Raw genomic sequence first — 27,565 nt, 5'->3', positions numbered from 1 at the left:
GGTAAAAGATATTTTTTAAACATGTGCCTTAATTATATTTTTACTTTAGAAATATAGTAAAGTGCAGAAAAACATTAAAGTGAAACATGTAGCAACAATAATGGTTTATTAGTATAATATTAATGTTTTATAAGTATATATTACATATACTTGAAAATGTGTATTTTTCTTTACACATATAAAACAAAATTGCCAGCTTCCTATGTTTACGGTATTATCTTTTGTTAAGTTAATATATGATCATAAACACTTCCTCAGAACAGTAATCATATTCTGAGATTACCCACTCTTAATGGATTAATAGATGTTTGGCTTTTTGTGAATATGATATAATAACTTATGAATGGATTAATATTTGACATGTAAGTAATTTAAAATATTTTATTAATCCAATGAAAGCCTATGGATTTTTTGGTGTACTAGTCAGTGAAAACATTGCTGATTATTTATTTGCATAAGAGCATGAATTTTTTTATTCTCATGAACCTAGCTTGACTTTATGTAACATGATAACAATGTGTGAAACTATTAACATGCTGTTCAATGTTTGGCCCTTATTGGTTAAGATCACATTATTGGTTTTAATCTATTCATATTTGATCATATGCAAAAGTGGTATTTCACATTTTCACATTTTTATGAATTTTCTCTTACATAGATGTCCTTTTCTGTTTGGTCATGTTTGTTTGGCACTCTGGGCACTAGGTACTGAGTGTGGTGGTGCAATTATGTCAAATCTAGTCTGTTCAGTCCTACGGCTATGAAGGAGAGCATATGTATTTTTAAGAAGAGTTTATTATATAGTGGAGCTATTAATCATTTTGGAATGTTTTCTTGTTTTCAAGTTTGTTTATGGGGGCTTTATGAATAGCCCACTTTTTGAATATTTATTTTTATGTAGTGTTCACATTAACTTTTCTACTGAAATGACCTTCTTTGAATTTGATTAGTCCATCGCAAGGCCAAATACACCTACTTCTAAAATATGCCTGCTGATGAAGGTAATAACAGTGTGAGAATAACAATTGACAGAGCTATCATTTTCTTCTACATTTGTGGGTGGAATCTTGAGTGACTGCGTAGCATGCCCAAACACACCTCAGCTCCTTTTCTGTTTTCCAGACTCCACCATACCAAAGTAGCAAGCCCGAGGCCCTTACTTCTTTGATCTGCATGTTGGGTGCCAAATTTCTTGCAGGTGTTTGGGGTTTAAGGTTTGGATGACTCTCCATGAGGGCACTGCTGCTACCTCTGTATCATCGATTGATTGTGTGTCCCCTGTAGGGCTAGTGTGCAGGGTCGGCAGTGGAACAGTGTGAGCCACAAGGAGACAAACCAAATGTGAGTCTGTGTTTCCTTTTCTGTATTCCTCAAACATGTACTGGTCTTTCAAATGTGAATCTCATAGACTATTTCTGGAAATTTCTAAAAAATATTTCTAAATGAAGAGATCACAGAAATGTTCATTCATATCTTCTCCCAGTAAACTTCTTTCAGCCTAATTTTGTTTCCTTGAAATAGTTCCTCTTTGCCTCTGTCTGTATTCAATTGTTTTTCCTTTCCTTATTTTTCAGCAGTTTTACTATGGTGGGCTCAAAGTCAGTAGATTTTCTTAAATTTGTAGATTAATGGCTTTATCCATTTGGAAAATTCTCAGCTCTTCCATACTACTCCATTCTCTCTCTGCTTTTCTTTCAGGATGCCAACTGCATGCATCCCAAAAATGTTTTACAGCTTTATGTCTTATGTTCAGGTCTTTGAGTTAATTTTTGAATATAATGTAATGGAAGGTCCAGCTTCATGCTTTTGCATATGAATTTCCAGTTTTCTTAGAATCATTAGTTAATACAACTGTCTTTTTTCCATTGAGTGGTTTTGGCACCTGTGTTAAAAATTATTTGAGCATATATGAGGGCTTATTTCTGGACTCTATTCTATTTTATGTATCTATGTGCCTGTTTTTAGACCTATACCACATAGTTTACTGTAGTAGGAAGTTTTGAACTCAAGAAATATGAGTTCTCTGGTATTGTTCTTTGTCAAGATTGTTTTGGCAATTCGTGAGGGCCCTTGAGATTCCATGCAAATTTTTGGATAGATTTTTTATTTCTGTAAAACACCTCATTGAAATTTTGATAAGGTTTGCAGGGAATCTGTGGGTTCCCTTGAGTAGTGTTGATATCTTAATAATATTAAGTCTTCACATCTATGAAGATGGAATTTTTTCCATTTATTTGTCTTGTTTAATTTTTTAAGAATTGTTTTGTAGATTACATTTTATAAGAATTTCACCTCTTAATTCCTAAGTATTTTATTCTCTTTGATACTTTTGATACTATTATAAATAAAAATGTTATGTTTTCTTTTCAGATTGTTCAGTTATTACATAGAAATGCAATTTATTTTGCATGTTGAATCTGTAATCAGATAGTTTTCTAAATTTGTTAATTATAACAATTACTTTTGGATAAAGCTTTAGAATTTTCCACATATGAGATCATATCATCTATGAACAATGATAACATTATTTTTTCCTTTTCAATTCTTTCTTTTATTTATTTTTTCTTGCTTAATTACAGCTGCTAGGACTTGAAGTACTGTGTCAAATAATATGGTGAAAAGCAGGCATCTTTGTCTTGTTCCTGATCACATAGGAACATATTATCCTTTTCATAGGAAAAGGTTTCAGTCTTCTAACATTGAATATGATATTCCCTGGAGGTTTTTATGTATGGCTTATGTTCCTTTAGGGTAGTTTCCTTCTATTTCTACTATGTGGAGTGTGTTTATCATAAAAGAGTGTTGAATTTTGTCAATTGCCTTTTCTGCATCAGTTGAGATGATTATGTGCTTTTTGCTTTCATTTCGTTAATGTGGTGAACTACTTTGATTGATCTTCATATGTTGAACCAATCTTCCATTCCAGGAATAAAACCCACTTGATAATTGTATATAATCTTTTTAATGTGCTGTTGCACTGTTGAATGTGCTATTGAATTCACTTTCTTAGTGTTTTGTTGAGGATATTGGTCCATAATTTTTTTGTTTCTTTTTTCTTGTGGTGTCTTTGTCCGGCTTTGGTATCAGAGTAATAATGGCCTTGCAAAATGAGTTAGGAAATGCTCCTTTTTTATTTTTTGGAAAAGTTGAAGAAGGATTGGTGTTAGTTCTTCTTTAAATGTTTATACATTGAGATTTGACATAAAATACATTTTTAGAAAACATAATAAATATGGAACACTGTGTTATATGTTGGCAAAGCAAGAGTGTGTCCACTAACTTCCCTCATTAGTCAGGAAAATATACTAATTTGATGATTTCCATTATTGTTGCAGTGTTTGTTGTTCTTTTACTTATGTTGAAATCATTGACAAAGTAGAAAATCAGGTTTCTTTAACAAACTACAAGATGTTGAGATTATACAAAGAAAGAGGTTAAATCAGCTTCTAGTAAAAGAAGAATTAAGAAGCCTGACCAGTTACAGATTTTCAAAGTCCAGTCCTCAGTGATAAGCTGCAAAGCACCAAGAGCACAGAAAGAGAAAATGGCATTATGTTTATTTAGAGCTAGAATCCTCAAAGCGTTTGAAAAGATAAAAGTGGCATACAGTTTACCTCAAAAGATAGCTAATTTTTTCTGATAACTCTTGTTAGGGTCATATGGACATTCTGCTAGACTGAGGGAAGTTAAAATGAATAAGACACATCTCTCTTCTTAAGGATTACACTGCATTTAGTAAACACATGCAGCAAGAGGAATAGCAGATGGAAATGTAGACCCAAAGAGAAAGTCACTGGACATTCTCTCTGAGTCCTCAGAAAAGCTTTCATGGCAGATATGGTTTCGATTATGTGGTACCTGGGCATAGCCTTTGTGTCAGACTAAATTAGCTGGTGCCAATTTCAGGGTGAATTAAAGGATATTTAATCTCTGTGTGCCTCAGCTAAACATGAAAATAAAACAGATTCTTGCTAGGTGAAAAAGTGAGAGGATGAGAGAGAAAGAGAGAGAGAGAGAGACAGCAAGAGCAAGGGAGGGTGGAAGGAAAAAAAGAGGGAGAGAAAAATAAAAGAGGGATAAAGTGAGCTTTGGTGAGTGATATGATTTGGCCGTGTGCCCACCCAAATCTCATCTTGAATTATAGTTCCTATAATCCCCACATGTTGTGGGAGGGACCTGATTGTGGGAGGTAATCGAATAATGGGGATGGTTACCTTCATGCTGTTCTCATTATAGCCTGTGAGTTCTCACAAGATCTGATGACTTTATAAGGGGCTTTTCCCCATTTGCTTGGCATTTCTCCTTGCTGCTGCCGTGTAAAGAAGGATGTGTTTGCTTCCCCTTTTGCCATAATTTTGTTTCCTGACGGCCTCCCCAGTCATGCTGAACTGTGAGTCAATTAAATCTCTCTCCTTTATAAATTACCCAGACTTGGGTATGTCTTAATTAGCAGTGTGAAGACGGACTAATACAGTAAATTGGTTCAGGAGTGGGGTGTTGCTATAAGGATACCTGAAAATGTGGAAGGACTTTGGAGCTGGGTACCAGTTAAAGCTTGGAACAGTTTAGAGGACTCAGAAGAAAACAGGAGAATGTAGGAAAGTTTGGAACTTCCTGGAGACTTAGAGGGCTCAGAAGACAGAAAGTTGTGGGAAAGTTAGGAAATTTCTTGACACTTGTTGAATGGCTTTGACCAAAATGCTGATAGTGAGATGGACAATGAAGTCCAGGCTGAAATGGTCTCAGATGGACATGAAGAACTTGTTGGGAACTGGAGTAAAGGTCACTCTTGCTATTCAGTGAGACTGCTGGCATTTTGCCCCTGCCCCAGAGATCTGTGGAACTTTGAACTTGGGAGAGATGATTTAGGGTATCTGATGGAAGAAATTTCTAGACAGCAAAGAGGAATCAGAGCATAAATGTTTGGAAATTTTCCAGTCTGACAATGCAATGGAAAAGAGAACCCCGTTTTCTAGGGTGACATTCAAGTAGGCTGCAGACATCAGCATAAGTAGTGAAGAGCTGAAAGTTAATTACCAAGACAATGGGGAAAATGTCTTCAGGGCATGTCAGGGACCTTCATGGCAACCCCTCCCATCACAGTCACAGAGGAAGGAAAAATGGTTTTCTGGGCCTGGTCCAGGCCCCCTTGCTATATGCATCCTTGGGGCATGATGCCCTGCATCCCAGCTGCTCCAGCTATGGCTAAAAAGGGCCAATGCATAAAGTATAATAAAAAAGAAAAGGGGGCCAATGCACAGTTCAGGCCGTTACTTCAGATGATGCAAGTCCCAAGCTTTGGCAGCTTCCATGTGGTGTTTGCCCTGTGAATGCGCAGAAGACAAGAATTGAGGTTTGGGAACTTCTGCCTAGATTTCAGAGGATGTATGGACATGTCTCGGGGTCCAGGCAGAAGTTTGCTGCAGCAGTGGAGCCCTCATGGATAATCTCTGCTACGGCAGTGCAGAAGAGAAATGTGGGATAGGCACTGCCCAGTGGAGCTGTGAGAAGGCCACCATTCTCCACACCCCATAATGGTAGAACTACTGACAGTTTGCACCTTGTGCTGGGAAAAGCCACAGACACTCAATGTCAGCCTGTGATAGCAGCCAGGAGGGGAGCTATACCCTGCAAAGCCACAGAGATGGAGCTGCCCAAGGCCATGGGAGCCCACCTCTTGCATCAGCATGACTTGGATGTGAGACATTGAGTCAAAGGAGATCATTTTGGATACTTAAGGTTTAACAACTGCCCTATTGGATTTTGGACTTGCATGAGGCCTTTAGCCCCTTTGTTTTGACAAATTTGTCCCATTTGGAACAGGTGCAGTTACTCAATTCCTGTACTCCTATTGTATCTAGGAAGTAACTAACTTGCTTTTGATTTCACAGGCTTATACATGGAAGGGACTTGCCTTGTCTCAGATGAGGCTTTGGACTTGGACTTTTGAGTTAATGCTGGAATGAGTTAAGACTTTGGGGGACTGTTGGAAGGGCATGATGGTGTTTTGAAATGGGAAGACATGATTTTGGGAGGGGCCAGGGGCAGAATGATATGGTTGGGTTGTGTCCCCACCCAAATCTCATCTTGAACTATAGTTCCCATTAGCCCCATGTGTCATGGGAGGAACCCAGTGGGAGGTAATTGAATCATGGGGATGGTTACTCTCATGCTGTTCTCATGATAGTGAGTGAGTTCTCAGGAGATCTGATGGTTTTATAAGGGGATTTTCCCTCTTTTGCTTGGCACTTCTCCTTGCTGCCACAATATGACAAAGGACATCTTTGCTTCCCCTTCCATCATGACTGTGTTTCTTGAGGCCTCCCCAGTCATGCTTAACTGTGAGTCAATGAAACCGCTTTTCATTATAAATTACCCAGTCTTGGGTATGTCTTTATTAATAGAGTGAGAATGGACAAATAGAGTGGGCTTGGGGAGAGTGAATATGAGCAAAGACACTGTGCTGTGGCAGGACAGGGCCTACATCCTGGAGTTCATACATACAAGGACCTGATGCAGAAGTGACTCCTGAGAGACACACAGGCCAGGATGTGGAAGGATTTGAATTATATGTGATTTTGCTCTTTTGTTTCTGAAGTAATGAACAGTGTATAATTACTTAAATAAAAAATGGCCATTTCAAATTTACATTTTTAAAATGCTACTGTAGAAACAATAGGTGCATATATAATAGAAGGACAAACCTAAAATATTATTCTTAATCATCCCCATCTTATCAAGAGCACATAAAATTACAAGAATGTGCACTTGCATTTATGGTGTTCTTTTGTGTTAAATGATAAATGGGATGACTAAATTCCAAAATCTGCTGTGCAACTAAAGGAGGTAGATCACTTGCAGAAGTCACCAGTGACAAGGAGTGACAAGATGCTAGGAAATCCTACTGAGAAGGTTATATTTAAGAATCAATAAACTCTATGGTCATGTTTCATAAGACTGCATCTCTTTTTTGAACGGAAATCAATTTAAATTTCATCATATTTACCCTACCTTTTCTACTGATACTTCAAATACCTCTCTCTCTCCATGTTTCATTTCAGCCCAGAAACAATTATTATTGTAATATAAGAACTTCCTTTTAAATTATAAATATTCCTTTCAAATCTTGTATGCATGGTATGAATTCTACATTTTGAAGCCATCAGAATTACTATTGTCAATCTAAAAAAAATTAGAGATTAATATCTCCAAATATATTGAGTTTACTCAGGAATGAAATATGAGGATTAAAACCTGGGATGCCACAGAGTATCAAGTGAGGGAAGGGGAAATGGAAGCTTTTATTGGCACAATGGGAGGGGATTACATAAGTTGCTTAGAAACAAAGTTCTTTGGTTTCAGAGGCTCAAGCTCAATTCGTTGTTGGAGATGTTCTTACTAGGCAAGTGTTCTTGGCAAAGCATCTTATTGAAAATATGAAAGTACTAAAGAATGTCTAGTGATAGACCTTGTCATACAAACATAAGTATACGTGCAAAATTTGCAAGCCATGCAAAGGAGAAGATGCTTGAAGGAGGTTAAGAAATTTCTTGTGAAGTTTTAGAGAGTCCTTGGAAACAGTTCTTTTCTCAGACATGTAATCATGAGTTCCCTCTCCTTCATGTCTTCCCAGCCCTATTTTGTCTGGATCTGACAAAAACAATTATCCAGTATCTGCAGGTTTCACACTATAGACATTAAGACTCAAGAACTTAGAGGGCTTTTGGTTGTTTGATTTTGTTTGTTTGTTTGCTTGCTTGTTTGTTTTGCTTTTTAAGTGATTAGCTTTCAAGGCAAAGTTAAACTTCAAATTCATGAGTTTAACTTTGTTGTAACTGAGCTAGTCTCTGTCTTCATTCATTCAACAAATATTAATTGAGCACCTACTAAGACCTAGGCCTTCTCTAGGTGCAAGTTGGCGCAGTATAGACTGAAACAGGCAGAAGTCTGTGATCTAGAACTTACATTCTAATGAGGGGAGCAAATAAATTATAAAAAATATTAAAATAAGCAGTTATTCGATACTGATAAGTAGTATAGAGGAAATAAAGATATAATTCAGCACATGTCACATTTTTAGTGTGCATGGGTGTGTGGGTGTGTGTGTGTGTGCATGTACTATACATCTGAAAGTGTCACCCTGTCTGATTTATCTGAGGTACTGCAACTTTTCTTTTAGCAGAAAATATTCCAATGCGATTCTAGAAAAACACAGAAATTCAAGCATAACATATTTTTTTTATTGAATAAGTCTGGAGGTTCCCATTTAAGCAAATATGATGACCTAGGCTTGGTTTTGAATAGCATATTTTAATGAATGTCCTTTTAAGTAAATACTACACAAAAGTGTAATTTTTAACTTTCTGTTCTATGTTTTGGGTCATTCATAGAACTAAAATCACATATTTTGGGAATTAAAAGATAGAAGAATACAGAATTCCTAAGCTCAAAGAGCCTACAGTTTTCTAGAAATTAAAGATAATTATAAGAATGACCCATTGAGTTTCCTTATCACAATTGCAGCATAAAATGAAATAAACTGATATTTAAAAAAATTGGATTTTATATTTTATGTTCTAAAAAAAATAAGAACTTAACACTACTTAGATTTTGTTTCCTTTGTGTAGGTCACACCATTCTGAATCTAGGTATGCTCTTTGAGAATACACATGAGACCAGGCGTGGTGGCTCATGCCTGTAATCTTAAGCACTTTGGGAAGCCGAGGAAAGTGGATCACCTGAGGTCAGGAGTTCGAGACCAACCTGGCCAACATGGTGAAACTCTGTCTCTACTAAAAATACAAAAAAGTATCAGGGCATGGTGGCAGCGCCTATAATCCTAGCAACTTGGGAGGCTGAGGTGGGAGAATTGCTTAAACCTGGGAGGCGGAGGCTGAAGTGAGCTGAGATCACACCACTGCCTCCAACCTGGGCGACAGAGTGTGACTCAAAAAAAAAAAAAAAAGAAAATACATGAGCCATTAAACCAATTTATATGATAGAAAACAACTCTAGCATCAAAAATTCTTGGATCTGCAAAGCCCTCTGTCATAGACATATCACTCAGCCTCAGTTCCTTTTTGCGATAGTCATCCTCTCTGAGGAAGGATATTCACAATACATTTTACTACCCAATGGAAGGAAATAGGTCAAACAAAATGTTTCTTATGCAGTAATATGAGTTTTCTTTTTTTGCTGGAAGTCTCTATAAAGTTTCAAAGTGTCTATAAATCCCCTGGAACTGTGAGTAAATAGCAAAATGCTGAGCATTTTTTTTTTTTTTTCTGCTAGAGGTCAGGTAAGTTTCATCAGATTTGTTTTTTTCTTTTCTTTTTTTGTTTTTTAATTATACTTTAAGTTCTAGGGTACATGTGTACAAAGTGCAGTTCTGTTACATATGTATACATGGGCCATGTTTGTGTGCTGCACCCATTAACTCCTCATTTACATTAGGTATATCTCCTAATGCTATCCCTCCCCCCTCCCTCCACCCCATGACAGATCCCAGAGTGTGATGTTCCCCTTCCTGTGTCCAAGTGTTCTCATTGTTCAATTCCCACCTATGAGTGAGAACATGCGGTGTTTGGTTTTCTGTCCTTGTGATAGTTTACTGAGAATGATGATTTCCAGCTTCATCCATGTCCCTACAAAGGACATGAACTCATCCTTTTTTATGGCTGCATAGTATTCGATGGTGTATATATGCCACATTTTCTTAATCCAGTCTATCATTGATGGACATTTGGGTTTGTTCCAAGTCTTTGCTATTGTGAATAGTGCCACAATAAACATACGTGTGCATGTGTCTTTATAGCAGCATGATTTATAATCCTTTGGGTGTATACCCAGTAATGGGATGGCTGGGTCAAATGGTATTTCTAGTTCTAGATCCTTGAGGAATTGCCACACTGTCTTCCACAATGGTTGAACTAGTTTACATCCCACCAACAGTGTAAAAGTGCTCCTATTTCTCCACATCCTCTCCAGCACCTGTTGTTTCCTGACTTTTTGATGATCACCATTCTAACTAGTGTGAGATGGTGTCTCATTGTGGTTTTGATTTGCATTTCTCTGATTTTTTTTTTTTTGAGTTGGAGTTTCCCACTGTCTCTTGGGTTGCAGTGCAATGGTGCATTCTAGATGACACTGAGAGAGTCCACACTAGCTCCTGAAAGAGACAACAATGTTGCTGTCACAAGCATATCCCAGCACAGCGCCTGAACAGTGGTAGCCCTCTAGGTTTTAGTTTAGACAGTATCTGGAAAGAAACATGATTGCTAAGATTTACTTTGGTGGTGGAAGGATGATGCATTAGTGTGCCTGTAGGAGAAGAATACCAGTCTTCTTACTGTGATCTGGCACTGACCACAACTGTGCAAGTCAAACACGATGAAGTCCCTGCAGATGGAGCTGCCCTTCTGCTGTGTCGTGCTGAACAGCCACTGACCGGGGTGGGCACTGGGTCCATGCGTTGTTTGTTTCTCTCTGCCTGGAAAGCCCAAAGTGCTTGGAATGGAAAGTGTTCTCAGTCAAGGAAGCCTGAGGCCAGTATTTGGGAAGAAGGGGCAGGCATTGGCTCTGAGTCATTCATACAGAATTTTCATAGATAGAACTTACTTGTCTGCTACCTGAAACAAGAACACAAGAAAACAAGACCGTATGCTTTGGCAGCTGGCTGAAAAGTGAGTTTCCAAGAAATCAAGCAGAGATAAATATAATTTATGAATTTATCTTCTGTTTTTCATTTTTAAAAGGCTTAACGTGGCCTTCATGTATCTGAATCCATTTTATTTTGTGGTCATTTATAGCTCTTGCTGATTTTGTAGAGTGATGTGTTGGGCACCCCTGGTCTAAGCCATTCTGCTCCTTTTACAGCCAGAGGATTAATAGCTTAAATAACTCTGCTCCAAAAGCAGCCGGTTTTGTGATATGGACAGAAATTATGCCCTTTGATCTCTAAAAGCCTTCAAGTTCAAACACAGCCTTAATTTTAGTCAAAATTATACTTCCTTTTTAGCTACTTATAACACAAATTGTTCCGATAACATAAAATTAGCACTGGTTTCTGAGAAGTGTAACATGGAAAACGTCTTTTTGAAAAACGCTGATTTGTCTTATTTGAAGATCGGTCTTAAAATGATGCAGAGAATTTAGAATTTTCATTATTTGGAAATAGTATTACTACCAAGAGTAGACAATTTTTAAAACTTTGCTCTATGAATGCATCTTATTACTAAAAATATTTATTTTTTAATATTTGACTATATAGTATAGCAGACACTGTATTAATCATATGATTAATGCCATGTTTTAAAAATAAATTTAAATTGTAATTAATGTATCTTTTTGGGTTTTCTAATTAAATTTTAATTTGCCTTATTGATATTAATGTTATTAATGTTATTAACTCCATTAATGTTATTTAATGTTATTAATATGTCCAATTGATGAGCACTAGGATATTCCACCAGTGCCACTTATGAGAAAGCAACAATGGATTCATTTTCCCACTATCTGTTCATTCCCCACCCAGCCTGATTCACACATGATTGTCACCCATTTGGCACCTGAGCGTGCAAATCCTAGTCTAGAGTTGACAAGAAAATAGAAGGGAGTATGCAAACTACAGTGTAGGAAAGACATCTTTGCTCAGCATTCTTTAAAATGTACTTCTTACCTTCAAAGGGAATTTAAGCTTACTTTATATTAATTATAATCACTACTTATTGAGCTCTATATTCCTGTCAATTTTTCCAACAAATATATGCAGTTAATGTCATTATTGATGTTTTACAAATGAAGGGATCTAGATATTTGATAATTAATGGTCTGTCTGAGGATATTTAGTAACAATTACAGCTGGAATTCAGCACCAGATCTCTCTGACTGCACAGCCTGACAAAGTCTTATGCAACTACATTTTAGCTCCTGTGTTGAACTTATCCTCATTCCCCTCTGCAGCCTCCTTGGATTGTTTGGATTCTGTACAGGGAGCATCCTTATGCCATTGTCTCTGCATGGGATCTTTCATTTCCATGTTCTAGCACTTATCACCATGAGTCACACTTGGTAGATGGTCATTAAAAGATTTTAGAAGTAAATAATGACATTCTCTCCTGTCTTCATTTCATTTAATCAATACACACACACACACACACACACACATTACTGAGGACTGAGGATCGTTATAAGCCTTTAAAATGTTGTGAAAGATTTAAAAGTTTAGCTAGAGAGAGGGAAAATAAAACAGGTGTTTTTGAAAAATGTGTATTCTGGGGGTTGTTTTGATGGCATTTTAGATTTTCAAAGTTTTAAATAATGGACAGCTTTTTTTTAAAAAAAGTAAAGATTAAACTAATTTTATTTTCTAATGATAAAAGTTATATTTCAAAATAACAATAATTATAAAACACAAAGCAGCAAAGGAAGCATTCATGTAATAATCTCTAAATAAAAAACAAAACTGTTAGAATTTTATATTTATAACTGTCAGTGTCATTGTCATACACATATGTCTACTTATGTATGCATATTAAACATAAAATCAATTTCGGTTCATGCTTACAGACATTAATCTAAATTTATAAGACTGAATGTATGCCCAAATTATCGATCTTTGTGTATGTGTGTATATATATATGCATATATAAATGTATATATTTATGTTTAATATACAAACACACATATATGCATACATACATATATATGCATATGTATGTATGCATATATATGTGTGTATATGTAATTTTTAAAATACTGCATAGAACTGCCTTGAAACTAGAACATTTTGTAAGCATCGTATCTTATCAATCGGTAACTATCACCATAAGCATTTGTAATGAATGCACAGTGTTATAAAGTTTTGGATATATTGATTATTGTTTAGCATAATAAATAGTTCGGTATATGCTACATATGTTTTAATTGCTGTGATTTTTCCACTTACTTTATACTCTCTGTGTGTGTATATTTAAAAATGTTAGACTGTTAAAAATTAGCGGCTCTGCCGGGCGCAGTGGCTTACGCCTGAAATCCCAGCATTTTGGGTGGCCGAGGAGGGCGGATCACCTGAAGTCAGGAGTTCGAGACCAACCTGGCTAACATGGTGAAACTCTGTCTCTACTAAAAATGCAAAAATTAGCCGGGTGTGGTGGTGCATGCCTGTGGTCCTAGCTACTCACAAGGGTGAGGCAGGAGAATTGCTTGAACCCAGGAGGCGGAGATTGCCAGCCTGGGGGACAAGAGTGAGACTTCGTCTCAAAAAAAAAAAAAAAAGAAAAAGAAAAAGAAAAAAAGAAGCTCATGGCTCATGCCTGTAATCCCAGCATTTTGGGAGGCTGAGGTGGGTGGATCACGAGGTCGGGAGATCGAGACCATTCTGGCCAACATGGTGAAACCCCATCTCTACTAAAAATACAAAAAAAAAAAAAAAAAAATTAGCCAGGCATGGTGGTAGGTGCATATAGTCCCAGCTACTCCGGAGGCTGAGGCAGGAGAATCGCTTGAACCCAGGAAACGGAGGCTGCAGTGACCCGAGATTGCACCACTGCACTACAGCCTGGATGACAGAATGAGACTCCCACTCAAAAAAAAAAAAAAATTAAAGATATGTAATGTTCTAATTCGACCTATTTTTAGTTATTGTTTTATTTTAAAATGTTAGTGTAAGTACTAGGAAATGGAACATTTTATATGGTTATACTCCACTTGGTACAGGAAAGGTGGAAATTATCTTTAAAATGGATTTGGGTGTGTGTACAGATTTTAAATCTTAACAAGGAATTATTTTGTATCTACAACACCAGGAAAAATTCCTGAATACAATGGATGCACATTTCTTGCTGCCACAGTGAGGGTAACAGGCAGATGGAGTTTTCTGTGCTGGACATCCCACTCCCCATTTTGATTACCCGCCTTCCATTCCTGTACAGTCAGTAGTTTGGTTAGTTAAGTTTATATTTCCATTGAAACATGAATAAACATGAATAGATTATATTACCCTAATACACAATTAAAAAGCTACAAATTTCAGTAGAAATCAGCTTACACAAGTTATTTTCTTGCCAAATAAATCTATTAATACTACACACAGCAGTATTCAAGCATTGACTCATTCTTTTTGAATATTTTTACATAATCCTGGGATAACAAATTGTTCAAGTATAAAGTATTATGAAGTTACAGAGAAGAAGTATTTGAAAGGTTATGATGATATCATTTGACTAAGAGGAGCACAATTTATTAGTATTTCCACTTTAAAGAATATTACTTCTTCAATAATTGACTTAATGCCTTGTTCTACTTTATTATTTTATTCTTGTATTCTCCACGTTACAAAAACAATCTACACATAATTTCTAAAGGCCATTTTAATATTTTTCAAACATAGTTTTTACATATTAATTATTATTGCTTTTTACATTTTATTCTAGTTGTTGGTATGTCTCACTGTCTCGTCATTCTCTCTAGTCATTAATATACTACCTCTTTTTTGTTTTCTAATTTTTGATACAGATATTCTAATGTAAAATATATCATAATATAGTCTATATTCTAAATTTCTCCCACTTTCTTGCCTTATTTTTGAGCCATGGTAGGAAATACACCATACATTTTATTATTTTAATAGTAGTAATGTTATGCAATAAACCATTCAAAGGATAGAGATGGTAACATTCACATATCAGTTAATAAGTTGATCTTTTCCAAGATGAGTCAGGTATGTACTAAGGGAAACTAACAAAAACAAAAAATGATAATATAACAATTCCTCACAGGTAAATAATTCTGATGGTCTAGTAAACACTCTAGTGGGGGAGAAAGTAGATCTCTGTGGGAGAAAACATCTCAATTCTGCAACCGCTCCCAAGGGTGGGTTAGCAGGACAAGACTTCTGTGCTTGGCTCAGAAGTTTGGCTCAACCACTACTTTCTATCCCGTGTTTTGCTCAACCACTACTCTCTATCATGAAGTGTTTACCTTCATAGCTGATCTTCAAGTTTCCTAGAAAGATGGTTCCGACTTTTTTCATATTAAAAAAAACATTGCAGTTTACAAAGCTACATAGTACATTATTGAAGACAAGGGCCCACATAAAATATTAGTTGAATTTTAGAATTCTTTATAACAATTCATATGAACTAGCAAAAAGTAGATTGCTACAAAGTACTCAGTATAGATTTTTTAATTGATTAATAAAAGATGTTTAGAGATCAGCTTTTTCCATCTGTATTTCCAGGCTATGCTGATTTTAGCTGAAGGCATATATGAGTAGGTTCAGAGATTCCTTAGCACATTCCTTAGCAAAGCCAAAAGGTATTTTGAAATGATTATAATAATGTAAGAAGTACATGGTTTCTGTACCTAACCTTGCTCAGATCACACATATATTCTCAAATTTTCTTTTATTTTTACATTTTAAGTGAGAAATATCTTGCTAGTAAATCTGTTCTTGTAGATGTGACCTTTGTTGGTTTTCCAACTTTGTGTACTTTTTCTGTTTAAATGACCTGCTATTTCAAACTAGTCAGTAGGACAAAAGGGAACTAAAAAAGGACAAAATAAAATAAGTCAATAGTATGATTTATAAATGAAAATAGTCTGCATTACTTCTGCTATAAGTGTATACCATACAGAGTTAGCATGTTTAAGTTTCTCTGTAAAGCTATTGGAAGGTAATTATTTCATTTAGCAAAAGCACTGTTGAAGAAAGACTTTGTGTAATGTCCTTTATCCAAACCTAATGTTCATTTTTATTAGGTTTTTAAAGTTTGTTTCCATGGCATATGACAGAGGAAATGCTTTCTCTGGAGACCTACTTTAAATTCTTATAAAATGTCATTGATTAAATTTTCTTAAAGTAAATGTTAAACTCTATCTGGAGTCTTGACTGAAAATGTTCAACACACATACTTTATCCTTTAGCGTTTGGATATTGCACTTCCCTGTTCTCTTGAGTGCTAAAACAAATTGGATATAATATAATTTCAAAGTGCAAAAAATAAACCACAGAAAGTTACACTCTACATTCTTGATAGATAATCATTTAGTATTGTTTGAACACAGGCTTTTGGTTTCTCCAAGTTAAAAAAATTTTAAAGGGAAATCTTTTCCAAAATGTTTACATAAGAAGTGTAGGATAATTTTGATAGCCAATTTTAAAAAGAAAAAATCTGTTTATGTATGTTGTTTTATATGTGATGATTTCAGTATATCAAAATAGGATATTAGTATATATTAGCTCACTAAAAATAATCTGCAAAAAATTCTGGGGACCTTGTGTTACCATCTATTGTTCTTCTCACTTTTATTATTTATTTATCATTGCAGATTAAAAAAATCAACAGAAACTTTCCTGTAAACCAGCAGGTAAGATCAAAGCATACTTGGAAAGCTAAATGACATATTTCTTTAATTTTATTGATTATAGAAGATAATGTTACCTGATTTCTAGACAGAAATAATTGGTACTGTTATTTACTACCTTCAGTGAGAAACATACATTTCAGCTATCTCCTTCATATTATGTAATATATTGGTTCCTCTATTTATATTAAAACGTACTTTTAAAATGTGTATCTAAGTCAAAAATTATTGTTTCTACAAAATAATTATATTTATTTGAATACATTGTTGAAGAACTTAGAGTTTTATTTACATATGATAGTTTTAGTATATCTTAACTTTTGAGAGACCTACTTTTAATTTATCTCAAAATTCAAATGGATTTTTCACAATTTGCTGACAGTATTTCAAATTAGTCTAATTTAATGCATAGAACAAAAATAATTTTGAATATTCAGTTCTGTAAACTTCTTACTATTGATATCAACTTTGATTTGAAACCATTGACAAATCTAAATATCTATGATAGCTATTTATAAATGATACATAAATTACACATTAATTTTAATCATAAAAATGTTTAAATACTCTTCAACTTATAAAATGTAAGATCTTTTCCTTATCTAAACCCCAGTTCCCTTATCTGTAACATTTGTGTAAGGGTGACTATCCTGTAAGTTTATTTTGAGGATTAAATAATGGTACATGTGAAGTTCTCAATCTATGCTATCATTATCATCAAAGTTTCTAAACGTTTACACTTGTTCTTTGGAATACAGAATTTATGTTTTGTAGAAATTGTATGATGATGCTAGCCCAGATCAGCCTCCAAAGCCATGTGTAACTAGAACACTGTAGAGAACAGCTTTGGAGAGTTAATTGTGTCTACAATGCTCTGATCTAGCTCTTTTCAGCTCCAGAGGTCCCCTCCCTCCTACCTTAAGTCCCTCAGCCCTGAGCCAAGTTGCTATCTTGGATAAATGCAGAGGTTGGAGAGATGTACGTGTCTTGCCACATGCTACAGCAGCCTGTAGTTGTTTTTAAGGCCCTTACTTACAGAGTGGAAACCAGAGCTGTCACCAGCAGCTTCTGCTTACTTGCTCTGTTATGACACCTGGGATGCTCCCTTTGTTGCTCCCATGCTGTCCCAGGTGATTCTCATATGGGTGTCATCTTGAGAACTGCAGATAAGTGTAGTTCAAGGTAGGTGTCATCTTGAGAGCTACAGTTAATGCTTTTGTAGGGTTCCAGTAGAGGGAAAATGTCATTAATAAGAAATTACTCAAATAGAAGAAAGTATCAGCTATGGGGGAAGATTATAATGTCCATCAGTAGACAAGGCTGTTTTATAGTCAGATCTATAAAAATGGAAATCTACTGTTTTGTAAGTTCTTCTCCAAAATAAAAAATGGTGAATTTTTTTTTTAATTTAAGAATGACTCTAGACCTGTGTCATCACCCTCCCATGCCCTTTCTAACCTCAACATGGGAGATATTAATATTGGTGTAATATATTATTACAGTGGTTATTCCCCTGATAGCCCCAAAGCTATTCTGTAATCGTAATGACAACTACAGCTAACACTTCTCACGTAGTCAGCTTGCTGACTGGGAGCACTTCTTGCCACATTTGCTTATATCAAGGTTTAGAATAGTATTAAGTAAAATAAGTGAGAATTTGAATAAATCACACATAGAACAAGTAATAAAAACTGTAATATTCTAACACTATATTTATAATATTCTGACATTCATATGTAAGCATAGATGTTCATTAGTATTCATCATTTTTATTTGCTAGCCTGTTAATATTATTCATTATATAATTATTTCGAATCTGAAATTATATAATTCAAAACTATTTCAGATTTTATTTCAATTATCTTGGCAGCTCACAGTTTTGAAAATTGTAATAAATTCATCCTGATATTTAAGAAACCTGAAAACAAGAGTTAATAGATTTTTTCCTTACTACTTTCCATTGTGTACATGAACGATTTTAAGAAATAGCATTAATTGATAGTTAAACATTTATATTATTGCATAATTAGGAAAACTCACTGCACAGTATGATAACAACACATTAATTGACTAGAGTACATTTCCTATTTAGTAAAATCTGAGCCAGTTTAAGGAACTGAAATTTAAAAACACATATAATCCCATTTCTGATGATATATACATTAAATAACTCCCTCATATTCCTGATGTTCTAGGTATCAAAACAGAAATTAAGAGTCCCCCAAGCTACAATGAATCAGAAGTTCTCTGCTCCCTGAGATTTGATTTTCAATTTGTGCTACCCAGATGGTACCACTACCCTAACCAGAGAAATTAAAATGAAAGCAAAACATAGGGAGAAAGCCACTGTGGTCCAGCTGAGACAACTGCTAAGATTAGCTCCACGTGAACTCTGCCACACTCCAGAATGCATAAGGCTTTCAGACACTCTGTCTGAAGAAGAGGGTTGGGCCCAAAATTATAAACCATATGAGGAAATAAACCATTATAAAGAAATGCATAATCTAGAGACTAAAGAACTATCCAAAATGTTTTTAATCATGATTTTTTAAAATAAAGAAATCAAAATCGTAAGACAGGAATAGGACATGGTGCTAAAATTTGTAGTTGTAAAAGAACCAAATAGGAGTTCAAAAATGAAAAAAAAAAACCCTACATTTAAAATTAGTTAACCAACTAAATAATCTTAGTTATTGCCTCCACTTGAAATCATATTAGTATATCTCCTAATTCATTTTTTGTGAAGAATAAGTTTTCCATTTTTTCTATGCATCTGGGATTCTATTAATCTTAATAGATGCATCTATTAAGATTCTGATTTCTTTTTTTTTTTTTTTTTTTTTTTTTTGAGATGGAATCTTGCTCTGTCACCCAGGCTGGAGTGCAGTGGCACAATCTTGGCTCACTGCAAATTCTGCCTCACTGGTTCAAGCGATTCTCCTGCCTCAGCCTCCCAAGCAGCTGGGATTACAGGCATGCACCACCACACCTGGCTAATTTTTGTATTTTTAGTAGAAACAGAGTTTCACCATGTTGGCCAGGCTGGTCTCAAACTCCCGACCTTAAGTGATCTGCCTGCCTTGGCCTCCCAAAGTGCTGGGATTACAGATGTGAGCCACAGCACCCAACCTGATTTGGTTCATTTTTACAGTGAACACACTGAAATTAAACTTGCCCTGGTAACTTTCTGTTGAAAAGATGAAAGGCGGGACAGTGGTCTTGCTGATGAACAAAATAGGGATAACTGAATGGATGTCAAGTGATGTTGTGATAATTCTCTCAATGTATTAGAAGTAAAGGCATATATAGGCCCATACAACTAGGCCTATATCACACTACTATATGTACCTAGACCATTAGGTTATAATTTATTACATGTGTCATTTTTACTCATTTTTAACTGAAATTTCTTCATCCTCAAATATATCTCATTCCTCCCACAAAAATAGCATTTTTCCATAAGTTTCTTCTATAATTACCCGGGAGTAACATTATAAAGTATTAACTTGTCATTAAAATATTAATATAATGAGCTTTATATTCGGCAGTATACAAAATAATGTAATCAAATTATTTATATTAGTTTAAATTAATAAGTTTATACTTATTTAAAATAACATATTAGCTCTGGTAGCTATTCCTATAGAAATATTGACATTCGACTAACCATAATAATTTGGACACATTATTATAGATGTGTACGTACCATAGAATGCTGGCAGCTGGAATAGAAAGTGACTAGAGTCTCTAGTTGTGCTGGGGAGAATTAGGGAATTACAGAACACTTTAAAAATCCATTTCTGTAGTGGCATCAGAAAATAAAGAGGAGTAGGATAAATTTTGTCAGTTTTGCTTCTCTATAAAAGCAACAGAAAAATGGCAAAAATAGAATCAACTTTTAACAAATATGGAAATTCACAAAGGCTCACTGAACCCAGGGAGCATTTATTCAAGAAAAACAGCTGAGTCTTGGTAAGAACAGTAAGCTTTGTGGCATTATAACCGGACCTGGTCCCAACCCCTCTCTTTTCTCTGGCAATATGTTGGCTTACATAACAATGATGTATACCCTAAAATTTATAATCTAATCAGTTGCATATTTAATTCATTAAATTTTAGCTTTATTGAAGATGTGTGTGTTTGTGTGTGTGTGTGTATTTAGACAAAATATTCTACTAATGAAACTGACAATTGGTCTTTATTTTTGGGGAATGTCAAAAATCTATTTTTTTTTCAATTTGAGAAAGAAACTCTCCTAGTTCTTTATATATTCAATTTATAAATGTTAAAAACACATTATAGAGTCACACAATCTGAAGATAATGAGCCTGTTGTTGTTCTGGTCTATTTCATAACACTTGGTGATAAAACATGCTGGCGTTTTATGATCTAAAGGAGAATCCACCTCGAAAAAATAATGTGTCTGTATAAATTAACTCTTGGAAAATCAACTAGCTCGTAAATCATTTGATAACAAACATGATGGATATTTCCCAGGAAAAAGAGGTGTAAATGTTATTTTACAGTTAAACTAAAAGAGCCCACACCTAATTGTGTAAAAATGTATGTATTACTGTTAAAATAAAATACACACTCTAGAAGACTTGGAAAAGTGTTATTCAAATATTAGAAAGTTGTATATGTGTGTGTGTTGAATTTATACACATATGTACCTGGGTTTCATTATTGAAAGAACTGTCTTAATTCTCATTGGCTTTCTTTTCTAAATATATAGATTTTCAAAATCCTGAGGGAGCGGGGAACAAATGTAGCAAAATTGTCTTGTTTTACATTTTCCAGATTGTTATATAAATGGAATCATACTGTATGTATGAATTTTTGTGGCTTCTTTCATACAGCATAATTATTTTTAATATTGCTCATTTAGCAGCGTGCATCAATCCATCATTCTTTTTAATGCTGGGTAGTATTTTATCAGTGGCTCTACCACCATTTGTGTATTGTGTATTATCTCATTAATGCACATTTGCTTCATTTTAAGTTTTAGTGTATTACAGATAAAGCTGATATAAATACTTATGAAAAGTCTTTGTCTTGACCTATGCTTTTATTATATTTGGGTAAAATCCTAGTAGTGTAATAACTGGATATTATGGTTGTGTATTTTAAACATTTTAAGAAACTGCAGAACTGTTTTCCAAAGGGTTTTACATTTCACACTGACACCAGCAGGGTAAAGATAATCTCATAGATATCCCTATGGTCAGGCTTTTAATTTCTGGACATTCTAATAGATGTGTCATGATCTGTTAAATTTTAATTTACATTTCTCCAAAGAATAATGATGTTGAGCATCTTTTCATGTGCTTATTTGACGTCTGTATATATTCTTTTGTGAATTGTCTCTTCAAATGTTGCCCAAGGATAGAATTTTTAAATTTGATGAATTCCAATTCACTGTATTTTAATGAGTCATGCTTTTGAAATTATATTTAGTAGATCTCTGCCTAACACAAGAAATAAATTTTCAACTATTTTTTATCCTGGGTTTTTTACAGTATTCTTTTTATTTTTAATCTATGATTTATTTTTATTTAACACTTGTTTCAAAAGGGAGGTATAGATTAAAGCTATTTTTAAGGGGGGGTACAATAGTTCCAACATATTTGTTGAAAATATTATTCTTTCTTCACTGTATTATTATTCCTCTACCAAAAAACAAATTGATCACATACATGTGGACCTATTTCTGGACTCCAAATTCTGTTGCCTTGGTCTATTTGTATCTCGTGACACAAATACAAAACTGTCTTGAATACTGTAGTACTACGATGTCTAACATGAGTAGTCTAAGTCCCCTAGCTTTGTAATTATTTGTTGTTGTTGATAAAACTTCTAATGTTTTTTATTAATGTTTTTACATAATTGAAACATAATAATTGTACACATGTTTGGGGGACAGTGTAATATTTCAAATCATACATACACTGTATAATGAGTGAATCAGAGTAATTGCCAAATCCATCACTTTAAACATTTATCATTTATTTTGGTGGTAACATTCAAAATCTCCTCTAGCTATGTTGAAGTTTACACTACGTGGTTATTTGCTATAGTTACCCTACTGTGTAACAGAACATCAGAACTTACTCTTCCTGTGTAACTGTAACTTTGTACCCACAGGCGAACCTCTCACAATCTCCCCTCACTCTTCCCCTCCCTAGCCTCTGGTAACCACTATTGTACTCTCTACTTGTATGAGATCAACATTTTTTTAGATAACACTGATGAGTGAGATCATGTGATGTTTGTCTTTCTATGATTGGGTCATTTTACTTAACATAATGTCCTCCGAGTTCATTCATGTTTCCGTGAATGACAAGATTTCATTCCCTTGTATAGCTACAGAGAATATATACATATATACACGTATATGTATATATATACGTGTATATATGTATAGATATAAGAATATATATACGTGTATATATGTATAGATATAAGAATATATCTATACATATCTATACATACATACACGTATATATATATCCATGTATATACATGTATACACGTATATACATACATATATACATGTATATATACACATACATACACGTATATATATACATATACATGTATATATACACATACATACACGTATATATACACATATACACGTATATATACACATATATATGTATATAAATGCCACATGTTCTTTATTCATTCATCTGTATATGAACATTTAAGCTGATACCATATCTCAGCTATTGTGAATAGTGCTGCTTATTGGGAGTGCAGCTATCTCTTTGACATACTGATTTCATGGTCTTTGAGTGTATACTCAGTAATGGATTGCTGGATCATGTAGTAATTCAATTTTGATTTTTTGAGGAACCACCATGCTGTTTTCCATAATGGGTGTACCAATTTACATTGCCAACAGCAGTACGAAAGAGTTGCCCTTTCTTCACATCCTTGCCAGCATTTGTTATTTTTTTTCTTTTTGTTTTTTGATAATAATCATTTGAACTGGTGTGAGGTGATATCTCATTTTGGTTTTGATTTGTATTTCACTAATGATTAGTGATTTTGAGCATTTTTAAATGTAAATGTTGGCCATTTGTGTGTATTCTTTTGAGAAATGTCTATTCAGATCTTTGGCCCTTTTAAATCCAATTACATGGTTTCTTGCTATTGAGTTTTTTGAGCTTCTTATATATTACGGTAATTAATATCTTGTCTGTGAGTTGTCTCTTCACTTTGTTGGTTATTTCCTTTGATGAGCAGAAGCTTTTTGTTTGTTTGTTTAGTTTGATGAAATCCCATTTGTCTATTTTTGCTATTGTCACCTGTGCTTTTGAAGTCTTATTTTAAAAAATCCTTGCCCAGCCCAATGTCACGAAGCAATTTCCCTATGCTTTCTTCAAGTGCTTCCATAGTTTCAGGTCTTACTTAAAGTTCAAGTCTTACTTAAATTTAAGTCTTTAAGACATTTTGATTTGATTTTTGTGTGTGGTGAGAGATAGGGGTCTAGTTTCATTTTTCTGAGTATAGACATGCAGTTTTCCCAGCATCATTATTGAAAAAACTGTTCTTTCCCTAATATGTGTTCTTGACACTTTTGTTGGCTATAAGTGTATTGATTTATTCTTAGGTTTTCTTTTCTGTTCCATTGATTTATGTATCTGTTTTTATGCCAGAACCATACATTTTGTTTACTATATCTTTGTAGTATATTTTAAAGTCATGTCATGTGATGCCTTAACTTTGTTCTTTGTGCTCAAGATGGCTTTGTCTATTGGGAGTCTTTTACATTTCCATATGAATTTGAACATTGCTTTAAAAAATCTGTGAAAATGGTATGGTCATTTGATAAGGATTTCATTAAATATGTAGATGGCTTTGGTTAATATTGATATTTTAACAATATTAATTATCCCAATCCATGAACACAGAATACCTTTCCATTTGTTTGGATTCCCTCCAATTTCTTTCATCAATGCTTTATAGTTTTTATTATAGAGATCTTTCATTTTTTTGGTTAAGTTTATTCCTAAGTATTTCTCTGTGGCCATTGTAAATGAAATTGCTTCCTAATTTTTATATGATAGGTTGCTATTGGTGTATGGAAATACTACTAATTCTGTGTTGATTGTGTATTCTGCAAATTTACTAAAGTCATTCATTAGTTATAACAACTTTTTGGAGTCTTTAAGGTTTTCTACATCTATGGTAGGTGTGTATATTCATTGGGTGCAAGAGATACTTTAATACAGGCATGCAGTGCATAATAATCACATCATGGAAAATGGAGTGTTTTTCCTCCATCCAATCTTCCCAGCACCATTGATTGAAGAGACTGTCATTTCCCCCAATGTATATTCTTGGCACGCTTGTTGGAAATGAATTCACTGTAGGTGTATAAATTTGTTTCTGGGTTCTCTATTCTGTTCCACTGATCTATGTGTCTGTTTTTAACAGCATCGTGCCATTTTTCTTACTATATCTCTATAGTATAATTAGAAATGAAGTAATGTGATTCCTCCAGTTTTCTTCTTTTTGCTCAGAATAGCTTTGTTTATTCTGGATATTTTGTGGTTCCAGATAAATTTTGGGATTGTTTTTCTATTTATGTAAAGAATGTCACTGGCATTTTGTTAGGAATTGCATTGAGTCTGTAGATTGCTTTGGGTAGTATGGACATTTTAACAATATTGATTCTTCAAATCCATGAATATAAAATGTCTTTCTTTTTTGTATCCTTTTTAATTTCTTTCACCAATGTTTTATAGTTTTCATTGTAGTGATCTTTCATTTCTTTGTTATTTGTGGCTATTACAAATGGAGTTACAGTTTTGATTTCATTTTCAGATTGTTCACTGTTGGCATTTAGAAATGCCACTGATTTTTGTATGTTGATTTTGAATCCTACAGCTTTAATGAATTTGTTTATCAGTTCTAATAGTTTTTTGGGGTCTTTAGATTTTTCCAAATATTAGATCATAACCTCTGCAAACAAGGATAATTTGACTTCTTCTTTTCCAATTTCAATTTTGTTTGTTTCTTTCTCTTGTCTGATTGCTCTAGCTAGGACTTCCAGTACTATTTTGAGAAACAGTTGGGAAAGTGGGCTTCTTTTTCATGATCCAGACAAAGATGCTTTCAAGAAAGGCTTTCAGTTTTTCCCTATTCATTATAATACTACCTTGGGTCTGTAATATATGGATTTTATCACGTTGAGATATGTTCCTTGTATTCCCAGTTTTTTTTTAACATGAAGGGATATTGAATTTTATCAAATGCTTTTACAGCATCAATTGAAATGATCATATGGTTGTTGTTCCTCATTCTGTTGACATGATGTATCACATTGATTGATTTGTGTATGTTGAACCATTGTTGAATATCTGTGATAAATTCCACTTGGTCATGATGAATGATCTTTTCAGTGTGTTGAATTTGCGTTGATAGTATTTTGTTGAGGATATTTGCATCAGTTTTCATCAGAAATATTGGCCTGTAATTTTCTTTATCAGATGTGCCTTTGTCTGCTTTTGGTATCAGGGAAAACTGTCCTCATAGAATAAGTTTGGAAATATTTGCTTCTCCATTTTTTGGAAGAATTTAAGTAGGAATGGTATTAGTTCTTTAAATGTTTGATAGAATTCAGCAGTGAAGCCATTGGGTCCTCAGCTTTTCTTTACTGGGAGACTTATTAGAGCTCCAATCTCCTTCTTTGTGATTGGTATGGTTTGGTATTGGATTTCTTCATGATTCAATCTTGGTAAATTGTATGTGTCTAGGAATTTACCTATTTCCTTTGGATTTTCCAATTTATTGCCATCTATTTGCTCATAATAGCAAATATATCAATTTCTATTGAATTTATGTGGTATCAGTTGTAATTAGAAATTCATCTCTATTTTATTTATTTGGTTCTTCTTTCTTTTTTCTTAGTTTTGGTAAAGGTTTGTCAATATTATTTATCTCTTTAAAAAACCAACTTTTCACTTTGTTATCTTTTGTATTGTTTTATTTGTTTATTTGTATATAATTTATTTCTGCTCTGATCTTTACTCTTTTTTTTTTCCTTCTACTAATATTGGGTTTGGTTTGCTGTTGCTCGTCTAGTTCTTTAAGACATGTTAGGCTAGCTGGGCGCGGTGGCTCACCCCTGTAATCCCAGGACTTTGGGAGGCCAAGGCGGGCAGATTATGAGGTCAAGAGATTGAGACCATCCTGGCCAACATGGTGAAAACCCATCTCTACTAAAAATACAAGAAACATTAGTTGGGCGTGGTGGCATGCACCTGTAGTCCCAGCTACTTGGGAGAAGTTTCAGTGAGCCGAGATCGCATCACTGCACTCCAGCCTGGTGACAGAGCCAGCGAGACAAAAAAAAAAAAAAAAAAAAAAAAAAAAAAAAAAAAAAAAGACATGTTAGGCTATTAGGCTATTTCTTTGAAGGGTTTTTGTTTGTTAGGTTTTGTTTTTTATGTAGGCACTTATAGCTATAAATTTTCCTCTTAGCTCTGCTTTTGCTGCATCCCATAGGTTTTATTATATTGTGTTTCCATTACCATTTGTTTCAAGAAATTTTTCAATTTCCCTTTTAATTTCTTCATTGACCAACTAGTCATTCAGGAGCATGTGTTTAATTTCCATGTGTTTGTATAGCTTCTAAAATTCCTCTTGTTGTTTATTTCTAGTTTCATTCCATTGCAGTCAGAGAAAATGCTTGAGATGATTTTAAATTTTTCAGTATTTTCAGACATGTTTTCTTGGCTGACATATGGTATCTCCTTTAGAATAATCTATGTGCTGAGGAGAAGAATATTTATTCTGAAGCTGTTGGATGAAATATTCTGTAAATGTTTATTAGGTTCATTTGTTCTAAGGTGCAAGATTAAATACGATTTTCTTTGTTGATTTTCTTTCTGGAAGATTTGTCCAATGTTGAAAGTTGGGTGTTGAAGTGTCTAGCTGTTCTTGTATTGAGGTCTGTCTCTCTCTTTTACTTTAATAATATTTGCTTTCTATATCTGGGTGCTTCAGTACTGAGTGCATATGTAATTGTTATATCCTCTTGATGAATTTACCCTTTTATCATTATATAGTAACTTTGTCTCCTCTTGTAGTTTTTGTCTTGAAATATATTTTGTCTGGTAAAAGTATAGCTACTTCTGCTATTTTTCTGTTTCAATTAGCATGGAATATCATTCATTATTCCTTTATT

The 27,565-nt window shown here is 34.2% G+C and overlaps 1 protein-coding gene across 7 annotated transcripts in view; it reads left to right on the top strand.

The window, feature by feature from the left end:
- SNTG1 (syntrophin gamma 1) overlaps positions 1-27,565 on the top strand; it is an 870,442-nt gene that overhangs the window by 660,432 nt on the left and 182,445 nt on the right. For all 7 annotated transcript variants that reach the window (XM_055286457.2, XM_063643316.1, XM_063643313.1 and 4 more), the window contains one exon: positions 16,330-16,368. In XM_055286457.2, coding sequence (XP_055142432.1) covers positions 16,330-16,368 — 39 coding nt within the window. The remainder of the gene's footprint in view (positions 1-16,329; positions 16,369-27,565) is intronic.

This window comes from Symphalangus syndactylus, chromosome 7 (genome assembly GCF_028878055.3).
Source record: "Symphalangus syndactylus isolate Jambi chromosome 7, NHGRI_mSymSyn1-v2.1_pri, whole genome shotgun sequence".
Lineage (NCBI taxonomy): Eukaryota > Metazoa > Chordata > Mammalia > Primates > Hylobatidae > Symphalangus > Symphalangus syndactylus.
The sequence above is the reverse complement of the archived record's forward strand: the minus strand, read 5'-3'. Positions and strand labels throughout refer to the sequence as shown.